General features: G+C 31.2%; 2 protein-coding genes across 4 annotated transcripts in view; one reads left to right on the top strand and one right to left on the bottom strand.

Annotated features, from left to right (window-relative positions):
• Positions 1-162: 162 nt before the first annotated feature.
• Positions 163-18,861, bottom strand: LOC132735748 (peroxisome biogenesis factor 2-like). Its single transcript, XM_060722739.1, has 8 exons — positions 18,749-18,861; positions 17,822-17,899; positions 17,459-17,521; positions 4,292-4,498; positions 3,221-3,373; positions 2,325-2,372; positions 1,090-1,293; positions 163-525 (listed from the first exon to the last, which is right to left on the bottom strand). Exons 1-8 carry the CDS (start codon positions 18,824-18,826, stop codon positions 403-405), a joined length of 954 nt encoding a protein of 317 aa, XP_060578722.1. The 5' UTR covers positions 18,827-18,861; the 3' UTR covers positions 163-402.
• LOC132735747 (rootletin-like) overlaps positions 5,724-20,236 on the top strand; it is a 55,640-nt gene continuing 41,127 nt past the window's right edge. Inside the window, exons 1-3 of one of the 3 annotated variants that reach the window (XM_060722738.1) lie at positions 5,724-6,460; positions 7,257-7,355; positions 7,747-7,809. In XM_060722738.1, coding sequence (XP_060578721.1) covers positions 6,281-6,460; positions 7,257-7,355; positions 7,747-7,809 — 342 coding nt within the window. In that variant the 5' untranslated portion in view covers positions 5,724-6,280. Of the gene's footprint in view, positions 6,461-7,256; positions 7,356-7,746; positions 7,810-10,015; positions 12,113-20,236 lie in introns of those variants that run through there. The other 2 variants (XM_060722736.1, XM_060722737.1) reach the window with 2 other exon arrangements.

Raw genomic sequence — 20,236 nt, 5'->3', positions numbered from 1 at the left:
TTAAAACTATTCTTGGCTCCTATGACTACTTCTGTATCAGACCTTGTATCCTTGTAACCAGGCTTTATCTGAGACCATGACAAGTTTAAACAAATTTTAAAGAGAATGTTTGATCAACAGCTAGCCAAAACTTAAAAAAAGGAAGTTACGAACCTCAAATAGGAGAATTATAAATCATCTTTTCAACAATAAAAATATAACAAGAATTTTTATCTTCACTTATGTTTCCAATTCTTTTTAATATGTCACAGTATAATTTTTATACAGTATCACAATTTGCTTTCAACATCAACCCATACTTTTGTTTTCTTATATAATTTTCATCCTTTGACAAGACTTAAGTCTGGCTCTTATATGTCCAAGAATATATGGCACACAGAGATTGTATCTTAGCATAGAATATCAGGTATCATCAACATCGTCATTGTCTTTCATTATAAATGACACATTGTGAATACTTGAAACATCTCCAACTTTCCAGGAACAGAGAGGACATGCATAACTTGGATCTGCTTTGTAATTACTCTGTAAAATAAACCAAACATTTTGAAAATAAACCAAGCAAAACATTGAATAGCAGACACAACTTTTGATCAAGAGCACTGCATGTTGTTTTAACACTTATCCATTAAGTGCAACCAGTTAGACTACTTAAAATGGGACATAACTCCAATAACTAAAAGCTTTTAGAATTATGCCCCTTGTATTATAACTGCATCTTGTCATGAAAAGCAAGTATTTGAAGTTTGAATAATGGGCTATATTTAAGTTTTTTTTACAATGATGCAGCTATCATTATAGCTTGACATTTTCCTTCAAAACAGACATGCTAAAACTATACCAATGTCTTGAAAATAAATCCCATGTCTTAAACAATAAACAGAACTAACTCCGCCTTTATTGACTGTTTTACTTCTTTGCTTCATCTCTGAACTGGAAGGTTGTAACTTAAATGAAAGTCTATTTTCTTAAATTACATCAACAAGCTGTGTAATTAAGTAAGTCAACAACAAACATTTGAAAGTTGTTCTTCTCTTGAGAATTCATTTCTTTACAAACTAGCTGTTGGACATAAAAATGAGTTTTTACCTGCAGACAAAAGTAGCAGAAGACATGTGGACAACCAAATTCTTGAGCTCTGATTGGCCATTCACCACAAACGGCACATGTTGTGTAGTCACGTTTAGTATCTAAAGAACGGCTAGTCATAGTTGATGATGACAAGAACTTCTGAACCACAAAGTTTTTGAGTCTTTGAAAATTGATTAGTGGAAGCACAAAGAAAAGGAATTCCTGAAAAAAAGCAATTACAGTGTAATGTTATATTTTATTTCATGTGCTATCTCTCTGTTGACAGTCACATCCTTCTTCAAACAGTGTAGTTCTGATTGGAATGTTTTTGTTTTTTTTGTTGGGTTTTATCTCGCACCAATACAGTATAGGTCATACATGTATGACGACTTTCCAGCTTTTTGGTTGAGGAAGATCTCAGGTGCCTCTCCCTGCATTATTTCAGGCACAAAAGGGCACTTGAGTAGAACCAGAAAGAATGTTAATATACATTTGTAACATTATAATGTCAAATAGAATGCCATTTTACCACATGTAAAACTCTGAATACAGCTTCATCATACTTTCACATATTTTTTCCTATCATCCTCGGTAACCCATGCATACTTGTTATGTATAAACTTCTTTCTCATATGTAGTTAAGTGAAATCAGTACCATTGGGTTCCAACAATGTTTTCCTATAAGCATGGGCTATTCGTACAAATGTTTGTTTTAATGCTCTGTTACTTGGCCACAAAAGCTTTATCTAGCTTGATTAACCCTGAGAATCTGACTATAAAAATTTGACAAAGATTGCATTTCATAATAAACACTTAGAGTGCTTTAATACTATATTAAAGGGACACCACTGAGGTTTTTTGACATGTAATGATGGGACTGAAAATGTTGTTTTTTCCTTCTAGATTTATGTACATGTACCACCTGATTAAGGCCTAAACCCATAGGTATTCTGCAAAATTTCAGATATTTCACTCGATATTTTTTTGTTAAGAAAAGTAACATAGAATGAAAAGTTTTAAAGCTTTCAACTGGAATAAGTAAGATTTTCAATTCAAAATTGAGCAATCTTCTTTCTTAACATTTTTTCATATTTTACAGTAAACTGTCCAATTTCAAATTCTTGGTTTTTAGGCTGTTGAACATCAGTGGAGCCCCTTAAATAAATGATATATGTGCAGAGTCTAAGTTCTTTCTTTTATATAGACTCAAAAATCATAATATAATAAATTCTGTACACACTGCAACAACTTACTGAAAATCCATGCCATAGTAATTCCCTTGTCATGTATTCAAATGTTACCTGGAAAAAAAGATGTTTAGCATTGAAATAAAGGTTTTAAAAAGAATAGGAAACTATATAATGTATACATAGAAATAATTCAAATACAGTTAAGAAGTTTGTTATTCAATATTTTAACATCTTATCTAAAACAAAACTAATATAAGAGTATGTATCTACTGAAGTATGCACAGTCTTCAAAAATATTGTTTCAAAATGTTTAATATAAAGTACCATGCATGAAGATAATAGTATTCAAAATAATATGTTCCTTATATTGATCTAAAAGATAAAGTTTAACGGTTTAAGAGAATACATTCATTTTAATCATCAGTTGATGAAATATAAAGTTGCAAAATTAAACTTCAACCACGAGGGAAAAGGTGAGGATGGTCAACTATTCTTTAAATAGTAAATAGCTAAACATGCATGCATGATTTATAATATTTTGGTCAAATGCAAATATTCTTGTAATTCAACATAACTTGTTACAGTCCAAATATTCCAAATTCAAAGGGAGCAAACTTAACCATGCCTTAACAATATAAAAGGGAGCAAACTCTAGCCAGCCTGACACAATTTTATCTGACATCAAATTATCCCTTCACCTGCTAGAACCAAATTGTTTAGCCTTTGCCACCAGTATAGAGCCAGGCAAGCCTGCAGATACAGTCAGACCAGGCACTACAATGTTGGAAGCTTATTTCCTTGAATTTCAATATAAAAGTCTCTGAAAGTTTCAAATGCAACATTCAAATTCAAAGCACGGCAAAGCCACTACACAAATACAGCACTTTCAAGGGAGTAAACTCTAGCTTGCCTAACACAGGTTAAAGGGAGCAAACTCTAGCTTGACCAGATTAAATTACCTGTCTCATGCCTTGTTTCTCTGGAAACACTGACCAAATTCCCACAATCCTCTCCAGCAATGATAGATACGACCCTTGTCTTAGAAATATAAGAAAATTCACTAAAGTTGCCACTTTAAACCCTGTTTCTATCCACTTTATTACTTTTTCAATCTGCAAAAAAGAAGAGAGAATTACTTAAATCATTCTCTGAATTTAACCGCATTTAAGTGTCTTGTTATGGGCACTTCATAAAGATTAACGGTTAATTAATTTGAATTTGGACAGTTTGAAATACATTAATACTACTGAACAAACATAAATTTGTTGAAGTAATTTAATTGAACAGCCATTTTGTTGATTTTACAGTATGCACACATAGAAGTTTGGTTTGGTTGTTGATTTGTTTTAACTTAAAGCTACTTTCAATGCCTATAAAAAAAAGTTTCTAATAAATGTAAAATGAAAATTTAGTCTCCTGTTTTAACATAAATATTTAAGACAATTGGAATGCTTAGTAATGATAGATAGATAAACAGTTAAACCCGTGTCACCTTCAAATAGAGGCAACCCTGTAAATAAAGGACTATGCTTCAAAAAGCCTTCATTGATTAAATATATCATAGTAACCTCCAAATAAAGACCATTTGACTGTAACAGTTGTGCTTGGTCTCCAAAATCTTTAGGTGGCCTTTGACTGTACATTCATGCCTTCATACTTATTCATATCCTTTGCTGTTTTTGGGCTTTGACATCCCCTATACTGTTGGGAGCTCTATTTTTATATTAAAATCCTTTCAGCTTTCACTAGACTGTTTCAAATTTAATGCATGACTACGGTAATTCATTACTAAAGGGTTAAACTATGTACCTTTAGATAAGTTTAATCTAATGTTTATAGACAGAGCAACACTGTAACCTTTGCAGGAAGAGCCAAACGCTTATGTTGAAAGAACTAGGGTCCAACCCTTTCGCTATTTATCATTTTGAAAACATGTTGTTTCTGTGTATATTAATAAGTATATACATGTATTAGCAATAAAATATGATTAAGTCAATGTCACCTAATTGTTTACTGGAATTCTTACAAACCTTTTCCCTCCATTTTTGAACATTAAAGATTCTGATGAGGTCATGTGACCTTTCCTTTAACCATGGACAGCCAATCAGAAGAAGGGCATACAGTAACTTCTGGCTGTGTGAAATCCAACGACTGGTACATGTTTGCCCCCGCTCATTAAAGTATTTCAAATTCAGCATAGACTGCCCCAGTGTTGACTCACTGGCACTCACAGAAAACTGAATAAAAGGAAAAAAAATATAATCATAACACGGTTTTAAAGGTACATTATGCCCCAGAAACAAATAAATATTTACTTTTTAAGAAAGGGCAAACATGAATTTACTGCATTGTACAGCTTGTTAGATACTTGTTACCTGTAGAAAGTAGCACTACATAAAAGTAGAAATATAATAAAAGTAGAAATATGTAAAGAAAGTATTTTGACTTCCATAATATTATGTAAAATACTAAATGACTATAAATGTATTCATTGCCAAAAAAGCAGCAGATGCGAAAGTAGATTAGGTTATTTGGCCTATGAGTAACTTTTTTACACAAAAAGGAAAAAGTCTTTATGAGGCATTTCTAAGGCATAATGGGCCTTTAAAGAAATATTTAATTTTATCAAAACAAGTAACATGTATTTGCATAATCCTTCATTTATCAAATGTTTCAACTTTCTATTCATTTCAAACATACATGTAACATAACATTGTCACACAAGAATCTTTTGATTTTTCTTTAGGAATAAATTGTTTTAATGGGCACACAATCACTTACAATTTAAAGCAGCATGCTTCCAGATCTATCGAGTGTCGTAATTTTCATAAATTTTTGCAAACATTGTAATTTGTTAAGTGTATAAATAAAAGATTGAACTTTTATGAACATGGTTTGTATTTTTAGGAGTCTTAATGAAACACACATCACATTTCAAACTAAAACTTACAAACTTAACTGTATTATTATATAAAGCAAGTCCTGCTTGCATGTTGGATATAACATGTTAAGGAATATATAAAATGCACTAGACTTGTCCATCGTTCAATCTTGACAAAAACAATCCTCATTTTTCGGTGGAGTTTTAAAATATGTATTGACTAAAAAGTGCATTAATGATTGCTGCAAGCAGTCCATAGGTTTAAATATTTGGACAAAATTATCAAATCGATATAAAAATTATACATATAAAATTAAAAACAATCACTTAATATACAAAGATTAGTCTTGTTAAATGCATGTTACTATTATACACAATAGGCATTTTTGTCTTTTAAACTTTTTTAGGCATTGAAAATCAGAAAGTGTAATATTATCTATCTCTGTTTAAACATTTTTGTTGTACTTAGATTACTTAATAACGTTCATCTGTTTGTTTCAATATAAACTTCAATTTCACTTTCAAAAGAAACACTTAACATATGCATTCAAGACTGTCACCAAATCTTTGCTCAACATTTTAATTACCCCAAAGAGATCAATTTGAGTAAAAGTAAACTTTTATATAGGCTTGATGGGTCAGCAAGTTAATGATTAAGTCTAGAACATAAATTAATGTGGGCTAATAAAGCTTTTGTTCTAAATTTAACAAGACAATGTGTATAAAATTTCCATTTAAATGCATTTCAATGGCTTTGTATTAACTTAGAGTTATTATACCGAGGTGGGTACGAATTACTGTCGAGTTTAAAGGACATTGTCAAGAAATCATGAAATTTTCAACGATTTCTAAATTATTTGTTGTAAAATGGAAAAATGAAATTAATACATTATAAATGTAACATAAGCTGCATTGTTTATTTTTAATTCATTAAAAGCTTGTGGGGGCAAAAAGAATTCAATGATTCAGAAATCAATACATTTATATGGTCATCGAGAAACTGTGCTATTGTTCTCTCGTTAAAACAACAAGTTGAAACATTTCATTTTGATTTTTTTTTTTCGAAATTAAAAAAATCGACACCCAGTACAAGTGTAAAATCAATGGATTTTAATTAAGAGAAGATAAGGATTTCAAAATGGCGGATAATTCCGAAGAAACTGTCGACAAGTCTGGAGTTAAAATAGTTGTAACGGAGGTGTCAGTGGAAGGAGAGCAAGCTGATGATGATGATGTAAATATCAAGTCAGCTGATCAGTCACTTGACATGTCACATGACACATCAGGACCTATTGCCGACCCTGATATTAGTGTACAGGTACATATTTCAACAATTACACATGATTATTACTAGTAAAACCTTAAATATACACAGTATTTTATATAACTTGGTGAATATTTAACCATTTTATAATGAAGTTTTTTTAAAAGGAGCTAATAGCAATGATATCGTTCTTGGAATTCTTGAAATGTTTATTTATATAATAGCATTAATTCACACATGTCATCCAGAATTTAAACTTAATGTCTATTCTTTATATTCATGGTATAATATTAATCAAAACTGAGCTCCATTTTGAGAAAAGTAACTGGCCCCGAGGTTATAAAACTTTTTTCTAAACATTGTCTCACATTTCAGGATATTCATTGGTCAGTGTACACTCTGTCGGGAGTTTCTGACCAATCAAATACCTAAGATCTGAGATGGAGCTTGGAGAAAATTTATTTATAACCTCGGACCCAGGTCTTTAGTGGCTATTTAGTATTAAACATTCAACTCAATGCAAATTTTATATCTTACAATGCTGGTGGCGATACTCAACACGTACCTGAAATAAGACTTCAGCGCAGTCTGACCCATTAGACACCTAAACTGTTGGACAGTTGGTTCTATAAATTTTAGAATTTTTGACTTTTTAACACTTTAAATGGTAAATTTTTCAAAATCAGAGCAACTCCAATACATGAATATTTATCAAATTGTACATATACATTTATTAAAATTTTAAACAAAAGAGCCTTTTTGAGCGAGTTTTATTGGAAAACTTAAGTTTGCAATGAACTAAATTGTGAGACAATGCATTTATCTGAGATACAAAAATATAATATTATAGTTTGATGAGAGTATAGACAATATGGGAGATGTATCAGCTGAACAAGAACAGTTTGAAGATGCAGCTGAATCACTTAAACTTGACCTCAGTGATGACAAGGTAATACCATAGTTACCTGACAAATAGAGATGTGAAATCCTGTATCAATTTATGAATTTTGAATTTTGAATCGCTCTATAAGATTGCTTTTGAAAGAAACATTTAATTAACTGACAATTCTTTACAATAAATGCAATTTTAAGTTTGAAACACAACTAAAGATTTAAACCTCTAAACATTTTGGTAGATTCATGCAACTTCTAATTACTTTCACTGATTTTTTATTTATAATTCATCATTCTTGCAAGTAAAAACATTTTCTAGGATGACTTAGCCACATATGGATTCTTTTATTAGTCTTTTAGTTTTGAGAACTGATAACTGAACTCATGGTTAGTTGTGTATTACAAGTACATTAATATGATTTTCAAAGTTTCTGTATCATTTCTAGAATGGTAGAGCACAACATGAGGACAGTTACAGTAGCAGTAGCAGTTTAGAAGAAGTCATAGCAGTAAGTTTATGCACATAATGCAATACATGTATAATGCACTAGCAGACACTTGTTATCTCCCCTAGTACCCCATCCCCCAACTCTTCAGTTTGGAGTGTCATTTTTACCCTAAAATGTAAACAAAGTAGTATTTTGACTTTCATACTAAAGTACTAAATCACAAAGTGTATTAATTGCCAAAAGCTTAAACAGAAGCAAAATATGGATCAGATAATTGGCAAATGAGTATTTCCTGTGGAAACACAAAAAAAGCTTTTTCCAGGACAAAATGGGCCTTTAAATGAAACAATTCAATCTATTACTGATCATACAATACAATAGATAAGACAATCATAATTGTAAAGACTTATTTTGTTTCCTAAAATGTTTCCAATACTCTTACAAAGGAATATCTTAGAACCCTTTCATCTGATCATCAATGATTAATGTAAATTTGTCAACATTTCTCCATTAACATTGTGTCAATGTATATACATGAAATTCTACCTGTTGACACACAATTGCTATATTGATTATATACAATTTCTATATTGATTATCTAAGTTTAAAATGCATCTACTGGCATTATACAACAGTTAATGAGACATAATGAGGATAATTCTCATTACATTGATGCAAAGTTAACTTATCATAGATAAAAAATGTCAAGGCCAAATAAAATTTTCACAAACAGTAAACCAGTCTCAAGGTGCTGCTATTCAATTGGCTAACTTAAATAATTATATTTCTAGAATCAGCCAATCAGATTTAATGGCTTTAGACTGGTTCAAGAACATGTATCTTAATAACATCATTCTCTGATTCTTAGAACTAAGTTACTCAGATCATTTATTATACAGTTAATTTTGATACAAAATAAAAAAAGTTATGAAATGTTTATTCGAAAAGTATTACTGGTATATATGATTAAAACATTTATTTTTTCATATGTCCAATTAGGCAGTTTTGTAACCACCTTCAATATTTTAAATGGACTTGTCCATCTTTCATTTTGGACATCACCATTAATTCTATTATTTTTTAAAGGAAAATTTCAAAATGAATACTGACTGAATAGTAAATAAGTGCAGATAATGATAAGATTGCACAAATGTGCCGGCCTATATCGGTATACTCTGATCACATGCGTAGATTCAGTTGTTACCCTAGGGTAGCGCTATGGGTTTAATAATGAGAGGAGACAAGACTTCCATAATATGTCGGTCCGACGAACATGTCCGATAAATTTCGATTAGGTCAGACGATTCTTTACTGTGGATCGGTCTGACTGTCCAGCTTTTATCCAAGTCACATGTATACAAAATGAAGGTGTCAAACCTGGGAAAAAACGAAAATCTATGCTAGGGGAGAACACAGAACAGCAGTAAAAGGATAAAAAGAATAGACCTGAAACAAAATTAAATGAAAAATGGAAGCAGGACTGTGAATGGTTGGTGTACGACATGGAGGAGGTGAAAATGCGCTGTACTGACTGCCAATTTTTACAGCAAAAAAATTAAAACCAAAAAATGTCTTAGAAATATAAACACAAGTTTTCCTTTGATTTTGTTTAATTTCATTTGGTCTGACAGATTTCCTTTGGGTCAGACCGAATGTCTGACACTTTTTTTTTTTAACTTTCGGGAAGTCTGGCAGACATATAATTTATCTAAAAGATAAAAATTAAGAGTTCTGGTCAAAAAGTTCAAGATGAGCTTGACCTATAGATTATACCGGGTATTAAAAAGTGAAATAATATGGTCAGAGAAGACAAATTTTTAAGCAGCTTACATTAATTGCCTATGATAATATTATTAATGAAAGTGTTTCTTGGCCATACAAAATGATCAATAATAAATATGACAATTTAACAAGACAGATAATCAGATCAAATGATCAAAGGTCACCCTTAATAATATCATTAAAGCAGCATGCCTCAAGATTCGTGCAAATTTTCATGAAAATTTTGGAAATGTATTTTAAAAGTAAAATATTGTGAAGTGAACAAAGAAAAGTAAATTAAATATTGCAAACGGCACTTAATATCCACAAAATTAACCAAAAAGGTCAAAATGGGCAAAAATAGCCCTTACTGTGTAAATCATGCAGATAAACACTTTATAATCAGTCATTAGAAAATCAGCATGAAATAGATATATAGATGTATAACATGTATTTAACAACTAACTCTATTATAAATATGAATGTCAATTAAAAATTTAATGTCAGTGCATGATTTATGATGTTCACTCTAAAAACTATGCACACAATAAATCAGTCTGGCCTATACTAGAAATCATGCATAGAAATCTAAAGCAATTGAAAATCTATAACCAGACTACTGTAATATTTACAATCAAGATCTCAGTCATAAAAGACAAAAGAATTAAATAACACAAAAATTTATTAGAATCCCTTGGTGGCATTTAATGACATTTGAGTTAATAATCAACTTAATATCTGAAGTGGTATTTCTAGATGTATTATTTTAGGTCTATCCTATGTAATACATATTTTAGTACCCTTAATCCACGTACGAGATAACATTTATGGCATAATATTACATTTAAGAGCATTTACTCAATATCATAACATGTTAATTGGCACTTCTCAGCGCACATGTTGCCTTTTGAATATATCGGATATTCTGTATCAATACTTAGTATTGACCAAGACCTGAGTACATGTAACATGTTGAGCTAATTAAGGCAGACTTAATTATATAGATCTGCTCTTTGAGTTTATCCCAAAGGCATTTCCCTCAGTGAGTCAATACCTTGGAAGAGAAGAAAAAAAATCTATCAATTCTTATGTTAAACAATCAGTGTATGTATGGGGCTGGGTATCCAATCGGTGTGGTATGAGCTATTGTTAAAGATAGGAGCCGAGATTAGCAAACGCTGATCAATAATTTGTAAAGGTAATATATTATTGAGACTGAAGGACACATTGCTGATACGAGTTAAAAATCTGGCCTTCTGCCACTGAGCAATTTTTGTAATATTTAAAATCCAGACTGGTGCAGTGTTTGCAAAATATATTTGAATGATTATCGGGACTGGTTATCTGAAAAGAGTTTATCCAGGTGGGAATACAAACTATACTGAACTGACATTGTGTATACATGATGAGCGCACTTCAATAAGCTGACTGACTGAGCATGTAAATAATGATTGTGTTATCAAAAAAATAGGAAATATCGGAAATCTACATATCCCTGTATTGAGAACATTTAAATCAATTTGACAAAAAGTAAATTAATAGTAAAGTGTTGCAATATTGCTTTGTGAATAGTGTAAATGATGACAACATTTGGTTACCTTTAGATTTATTCATTGTTACCTTGTGAGAAAAATAAAGCATGGATAAAGACCGAGAGGATACAAATGGAAGTGATAAAGGTCAGGGGTCAGAGGATGAAGAAAGTGAGGAGATTGAAGAGGTTCTGGAAGGGGTTGTGACGCAAGATGAAGACAGTGGAACCAGTGAAGAGCCTATGATGGTTTTAGAGCAAAAAACTGAAAGTCCAGACCAGGTGAAAGAAGAAAGTTTTAATAAAAGCTTAAGTTTTTCTACTGAGGAATCAGAGAGTTCAACTATTGATGAAAAACAGTATCAAGAAGATAAAGAAATAACATTAGAAGACAAAGAGATTGACCTAGGTCACTCAGGTCAACATGACACCTTGCAATCAGCCGATGACCCAATAATTAGCGATGAAGATGATAGTGATCGCATGGAACAGGAAAATAAACTGACCAAATCTAATCTGAAAGAGGTTGTGAGTGATATGGAGATTTCTGAGATAGTTATGCAGGATCCTCCTTCAGATAGGGAAATTGTTGAAGGGGAAGAAGACCAGAAAGATGATGAAAGTGACAGAAATAGTTATATTCACAGTGTTAGTGACGATACTGAGCTGAATGTTTCAGCAGACAATTACATGGATTTCCCCACAACTATGCAGAAAAGATCTTTTGACAGTGGTACACTGCAAAGTGGGGCTTACGCCAGATTAACACCTGTTCCATCGAGTACACCAAACAAGTCGGTGGACACAGATGATATTATTAATGCAGTTTATGACAGGGAGTCAGTAGTGAGTGACATATTCGAACCAAATACTGACGATGTGGAGGAACCTAGTACTGAGCTAAAGTTTAGCCGCTATGACAGCTTGAGGTCAAAGTACACAAGGCCAAGACCACCACCGCACAGATCAGAGGATCCGTCCTTGACCTACCTACCAGCAAGAGGGGTTAGAAGTTATGCTCCTTTTCTACAGTCCTCCCCACTTGCAGGACTTTACATGGGATATGAACAAGTAAGGTTATTTCGTCTACAATTTTAATTATTCAGCACTCCTAAAACCACGAAGTCATAATTATTCCCACACACTTTAAACTCATTGTCAAAAAAATTTCTTTACAATTTATTGTCTTAAAATAATTCAAGACAAAGGGACTTTTGAACAATTTCCAAATAATATTAGCAGTTGTATAATAATAGTACTATGTAGATTTAACGCTCAAATTACAAATCAAATTAATAATTAATATCTGGTTTTAAACAATTTTAAAACAAAAGTAAAGTTACAACATATTTAGACAAAATCAACTGACAGAAAACGTAAGTTAATCAATAAGAGTCTAAACAGAAATAAGACAGCATGTCTAAACTTCTCATTAATGACTTTTCTTTACTGTTCTGAATTTAAAACTCAGCCTGGGCAATATCTCATTCAAAATATTATAACATTATATAACATTATAATTAAATATATTACAATATGACCTACATGTATTATAACATAATATTATGTTAACAATTCAGTTAAAATATGAATTTGCAGCCCCAAAAAACAGTGACTATTAGTCTGGCTTACTTCTAATATTGGTGGCATGAAATCACCACCCATATTGCTCAATGAGTTAATGCTGCATGTTTTCATACATCATTGTAATTTACACCAGTAATCAATTTGAACAAGTTAGATGAATTGAACATTTCCTAGCAATAACAAACTATCACACTAGTACACATGAAAGGGAAAACAAACATACAAGAGTGCATTGTCACATAAAATGATTTAATCAACAATAAAACTTGATAATCAATACCTCATACTAGTGTGTATGGAAATGCTGAATCATAAATATGTAAAGTTTTTTGAAGCAAAATCTGTAATCTATTTCCCTAAATGTGGTTCATAAAAATTGATATGAAAATACACTCAAAGTATGTTTTACCATTCAAATTACAATGCTTTTGTATAAACAAATATAGACGTTTGTTATAAACCTACAATTTACCTCAAAACAGTGAAAAGTAAGGATGGCCTCTTTGGCAAAGTGGTTAATGTTGCTGACTACAGGTATCACCTGCCCCATATTGCCGTGAGTTTGAAAACCAGTCAGGGACTATGATTTCTTTCATGTTAGCAGTAAACAACACAGCTAGCTCAGATAAAGTCAGTAGTTCTAAATGCAGAGTACTTACATTGTAGATACATAAGTGTCACTGAAACAATGCACAAAGGGGTATCTAAGATTTTGCCTGTAAACCCAGTCAAAAAAGTAACATATTAAATGTGGGAATGGAGATGATGTTTGCTAAAGAATTACAAGAATAATTATCATGCAAAAAAACTAAATAAGAAGTAAAACTTCTACAGTAAAACTTACTATCTAAGAAGTGACCTCAGTCAGCAAAAATTGAACATTTAATACTCTTGAAACATGGTGTTTTGCATTGTTAGTAATGAAATAGAGATGGCCTTTAGAGTAAATTGTTATATAGTTGGCATTTACTTAGAGGTGAGTTTGACTGTACCTAGGACAAATTCATTTTTAACAAATACCTTTTTCACAAATAATTTGTTTCATATAACAATTAGATACATCTTTTTAAAGAGCTAAGCTAAAAATGTAAGAACTTATTAATTCTTACAAATAACCTACTTCATTCTTCAAGACTATAAGCAATTTATGAATAATTTACACATATATATACATGTATGTATATCTTACTAATGTTGACATTTATGTTTCCATGTACATGTATATACAGATTATATGACCTTCAGAAAATTCCCAGGTAGTTATTAAAAGACAGTTGAAGCATTTAATTGAAACTGGAGATTGCATGATGGGAGATTATAAATCAATCAAAGTTTGCATGATATTACTCTAATAAATAATTATGTTCAAAGCATGTTGTGATTATTTTTAAAATCTATATAATATTGAACAGCCATTTAGGTTGACAACAACACTTTATTTTGTAAAAAAAAACAACAACAACACAACTTTAACATATCTTTCAAATCTATCTTAACATGCCATGTTTATTATAGTTTTGAAAAAAAAATTAAGTATTATCAGTTTTTGACATTACATTTCAATTTTTTCTTCCAGTTTCTGTTCGCACCTTTAAGAAATTATTGGGCTTCATAATTATGCATTTACATGTATGTATATATTGGAGTATAATATATGTATGACTTGCATTGTAATTCTTCTGTATGACTCTCTTCAAAAAATCAAGTAAAAAATTCACTTTGAAATGACTAAAATCCTAATTAAATATAGTTAAAGATCATCCACTTTAGTTTTACTGGGTACATGTATTTCTAGATTGACCTTGAAAAAAAACAACTTATGATGTGCCAAAGATAAATATTTTATGCACGGTACATGTCTAATGTCCAATCTTATTTACTAGTAATTTAACCTTTGCCCTAACATATGATATGACCTTGAATGTATATGACCAGTGTATCTCATCAAAGTTATCACACATCAAGATAAGTCTGTTATATTTACCTAATATTTACCAAGTCCTAAGAACTTGTGTATGTGCATTTGAGTTTATTTATAATACTACATCTACCTCCAGAAGAGTTTTTTTCAATGGTGAGATTTCAAGTCTACTGCTTTAACAGATTGAGATATGTGAGCTGGCAATAAGAACTTGACCTTGATTAAAATAATGAACAGAATAAGTTCCTGAAAAATCGCTATACTGGTCACACACCAGTAATTTTAATTGATTAAATAGTCTAAGATTTATTTATCCTTCACTGACCACTTTCATCTTCCCAATCAATTTAATTGTTCTTTAACTTGGTGGTCATTTATATACATTGTACATAATATGATACAGACTGCCCCTGTATTGGAGATACATGATAACATAAGAAATGTTGGGCACAATTTTTTTAAAACTCTTTCCACACTAAATATCATTTTCAATCAGGACAACCTGATTTTCATTTTTTAGGAGAAATTTCAACATATTTACTGAGCGAATAATGAACAGTTCAGACCATGATCAGACAATTATAAATGATGTGCCGGCTGATCTTCACTGATTGCATTGGTATAATCATTTATGGGAAGTAGGCTATGGGTTGAGAGTCAGCATTCAAATTTGCAATACTGTTTGTATAGTACATGTAGTACAAATGTAATTTAAATGATGTTAATGTACAGAACTGAAAAAGCAGTTTACAAATTATGATGTCTACTGAATATAATCTTAAGCTAGAACTCTATGTATGCAGCAGAGCAGGTCTTGCTTTCTCATCCAACAACCTCCTTGTTGCCTAGATTTTAGTAAATAAATAAATAAATAAAACAGTCTCTTTAAATTCAATTAAAACTTCTAATCTCTAGTTGGCAGCCAATCTAAACGCAGTGCAGCAGAGTTCCTTTCCTGTCAGTTTTATCATGTAGCTATGATAAAAAGGAAAATTTCACACAGTCTCTCGAGGAAAGAACATAAATTAATTGCGCCTTATAATCAATAACTAATCAAATCTGTTCACAATTGGTTCAATATACGTGAATAGAGACTGTAAACAATTAAAAACGAATAAAACATAGCCAATACAAGGAAATTGCATGAGTGGTATAATTGTGAATGTAATGTTCACCTTTCACTAAATATTGACGTATATACTGAGTTCATTCTACGTTTAAAATCATTAAAGGTAACAAGAAAAGGGAAAAAGTTATGGTAATTTGCTGACATTGTAGAGAATACATTCATAATAAAAAGACAGGATATTACGAAGGAAATAACTGTATCAAAAAAATGTTCCACTTGCATAATAGTAATTAATTACAATTATGACATGCATTACGTAATTAATCGTTTTTAAATGGAATCTATTTGAACAGAACAGTTGCTTACCAAAGCATTTTATTAAACTAACAGAATTCATTGAATCTATAAAGAAGAGAATGCATTTTCCATGAAATAGAAACAAACACAGCATAATATTAGATAAATTTATTTTCTCAGTCTCCAAATAAATAACATATCAAACCGCATCAACAATTAATGCGAATACACAAATGAAATAAAATCTAGCCCAAAGTCCATCAAATTCCCAATAAAGTTGATGAATTCTTTTAGGATCTGCAAAATATTGTCATTCTGACATAAAGATTTATCAAGGGGGATAACCATTCAGACATATACATTTGTCAAGGGGGACAATCATTTTGACACAAACATTTGTCAAGGGGGATAAACATTTTGACACATACATTAATTTTGCCAAGGGGAACAATCATTTGACACAAACATTTGCCAAGGGGAACAATCATTCTCACACAAACATTTGTCAAGGGGGGCAATCATTTTCACACAAACATTTATCAAGGGGGTCAGGGACAAATGGAAACAATCATTCTAACAGTCAAACAAACATTTGTCAAGGGGGACAATCATTCTGACACAAACATTTGTCAAGGGGGACAATCATTCTGACAAATATATTTGTCAAGGGGGACAATCATTCTGACACATTCATTTGCCAAGGGGGACAATCATTCTCACACAATCATTTGTCAAGGGGGACAATCACTGACATTCTCACACAAACATTTGTCAAAGGGGAGAATCATTATCACACAAACAGTTATCAAGGGGGTCAATCATTTTCACACAAACATTTGTCAAGGGGGGCCAATAATTCTCACACAAACATTTGTCATGGGTCACAATCTTTTCTAACAAAAATTTTAACACAATCTAACGAAAATTAACAAACTTCAAGCACGGTCATTTTAGTTGCCAAAAAAAAAAGTTTTGCAAAAGGCAATAAAAGTTCTGTATTTTTAAAAAGTGACAATGCCATACATTAAGATTTTTAAAATGAAATTAATTATGCAAATTAAAAGGAACCAAGGGGATAAAATTTTTTTTATTTTAAAGTTTTTAGGCTTCCCTAAAAATACAAAACATTGCAGTTAACCATATTCAAATAAAATTTTGACAAATACCCTTGACATGTTTAATCATATTTAAACATATCCAACTTTAAATTACAAACCCAAAACAGTTCAGTAAAATCTTACAAAATTAACCAAATTCTAAGCGAATAAAGCCTTAAATTTTTAAACAAATCCTTGCCAGAGTTTACCTTCTCTTGGGCTAAAAAGGGGTAATGATGTGAAATAGCATTAAAAGTTTAAAGCATATAAAGGTTAAAATATGGTTTTTAACCAAATTTTCCCAAAAAGGTTTTTCAACCTCCGAATTTAAAGAACAAAAATCGGTTTTATACCGACGAAAATTTTTAAACCCACGAATTTAAATAAATTGCAGTATTAAAACAATAATTCAGATTAAAAATAAAAGATTGTATACATGAACTAACCTTCCATATAAGATACTTGATGCCCGCATTTATCTCTGGTTCAAAGTTTGCAAGAAAATTGGTCTGAAACAAAAAAGAACATTTTTTTTTATTTTACATCATTGTGATCTTTATGCACCAATCATTTGTAAGACAGGCCCTAAACAACCTCAATAACCCCTGAGATGCCCAATTTACAGTCTAATGCTTTACTTATTGAGCTTAGAGCCATCTACTAAGACTGTACTACAGCAGCTTATATTTTATTTTTGTTAAAAAGAATGTAAGCATTAAATGCTGGCATGATTACACATAAAATTCACTATTTGCTCAACGAAAAAGAATTTTTAACATTCATTTATGTATTACAATATTTGTATATACCTGTTGGTACTTGAAGAGCTTTGACAACTGTAATTTTGTCAAAGAGACAATTTCATCATCAAGTTCGGCAGCATCTAGCTGAAATAAATGTTATATAAATCATAAAAATGTGTTAAATTCAAAAATAAACACAATGACTTATCTAGAACAAAAATGTAAAAATTAACATAATTTCACTTAAAACAATTCATGACAATATTTTGGATTTTCCCATAAAACCCACAGAAGTATAGCACTTGTAGCCAATGTATCCATTGCCACTCCCCCTCTCACTACATCCTGGAAATTGCAGAGTGAGATTATGATTCAGAATAACACCTACTTTTAGTCCTGGCACTGCAAAATCGAAACCAGTTTGCAAACACAACAATGACCCAATAGTGCGGGGACAGCCATAAGATAAAACCCTTAAATTCTTTTCCTCCACATTAATAAGTTAATAGGTGTAAATAATAGACAGCTGAAAGACGGTGCTGATGATGAGACGCGGCGAACTGTACCAAGGCAGACTCAAAAGACTCTAGATTGAGATGGGGTGGACCTTTTTTTTTTGACAGACCACCCTGTGACTCTGGACATCCCAATACAAATTTACATGGATTTGACTGTTTATTATTTTAAGACTCTAAATGTATGAAATTTTAATAAATATACTTATGTTTTAAATAACTCTCTTACAAATATACATATATTAGGGTTGTAAAAGTGTACAAGGTAATAGGTATTTGTTAATGTTTACAGTATTGATAGGACTAATCTCTTAGGCATGTTTCTAACTTATCACCGGTAAACTACCACAATTTTGTCCTCTATGAGAAATCAGAAGGATTTATCTAACTACAGATGACTAACATTCTCAAATATTTCATTAATAAATGAAACCTAAGCGAAAAGAAATGTTAATCTTTCAATACAATATAAAATTACCTGGCTAACACGAAGTGCAACATTTGGAACGTCCATTTCAGGCATTTGTTTACTTTCGCGAAATAGTGTATATAACATGGCATTTGATTGGATCTTGAATTAGGAACCAATTAAATCCTTGTTAACAGTTATGCGGGGAAATTAGAAAGACGGGTCACTTTACACTAATTGGTCACGACATAGGTCACTTTAAACACGAAATTAAGATCCGTGCTTTACGTGCGGTCTAATAATCATTTTATTCTGTTTAGGTACTATAAACATGTGTGTTTAAATAACAGAGACATTCAATGTTACAACGCGAGAAACGACCATTAGATTTTGAATCTATTTGAAAGACCTGATAGAATCAATCACAGATCTAGATCTACACCCTCAGCGGTACCCTTCCCTTACGTCTTGGGGTCCTCCCCCAGGGAAAAGTGAAATCTACATGCTGTTAAATGGTGGCTTCTGGTGCATCATTTTAAAATACGTGTCTATGAATATTTAATTTCCACCAAATTACAAACTAGGGTTTTAAATTCTAGTAAATCTCTGAAAAAAAATAATTGGAGATTTCTTGTGCATTTTAATTCATGTACACAGTGTTTCTACGTTTACAATTTCAAAATATCGCAAACTTTTCAACGGTATTCTATTGTAAAATATGAAATAAGTAACTTATTAGTTATACAAGTTCGATGATATTTAGTCCATGAAACGTGTCTATAAACTTATCAAAATTCATTGTCCTCGAATTGTACTTGATTATAATTATAGCGTCATTCATTCATTCATTCATTCATTCATTCATTCATTCATTCATTCATTCATTCATTCATTCATTCATTCATTCATTTATTCATTCATTCATTCATACATTCATTCATCCATCCATTCATTCATTCATTCATTCATTCATTCATTCATTCATTCATTCATTCATTTGAAAGACCATGATCATAGTAAGGCTATGTAAGATTGAACCAGAGACGTTAAAATACATATTATATTATATGTCTCTGATTGAACATGCTATAATAAATATATTTGCAAACCCGTGGACGTCCGGACAGCATTTTCCCCGATAATTTGCTGATTATAATACATGTAGAAAAATTTTAAGTCATAATTGTATCATAGTTTGGGGACCTTTCTGTTGAAAATTGAAATAAGTAACATTTATACAAATCATGATATTTAGTCATTCATCATTGTCATTCATTCATCATTTTTTTTTTCCGGTTTTCATTCATCATCATCATGCATTCATCATTCATTTCATTATTCATCATTCTTCATGGTTTCATTCATTCATTTATTCGCATTCATCATCATCAATTCATTATTCATGCGATCCACATCCATCCATCCATCGATTCATCCATTCATTCATTCATTCATTCATTCATTCATTCATTCATTCATTCATTCATTTGAAAGACCATGATCATAGTAAGGCTATGTAAGATTGAACCAGAGACGTTAAAATACATATTATATTAT

The sequence above is a fragment of the Ruditapes philippinarum genome, unplaced genomic scaffold, assembly GCF_026571515.1.
Source record: "Ruditapes philippinarum isolate M1 unplaced genomic scaffold, ASM2657151v2 ctg201_1_1_1_1, whole genome shotgun sequence".
Classification (NCBI taxonomy): Eukaryota; Metazoa; Mollusca; class Bivalvia; order Venerida; family Veneridae; genus Ruditapes; species Ruditapes philippinarum.
This window is presented reverse-complemented; position numbering and strand designations above follow the sequence as displayed.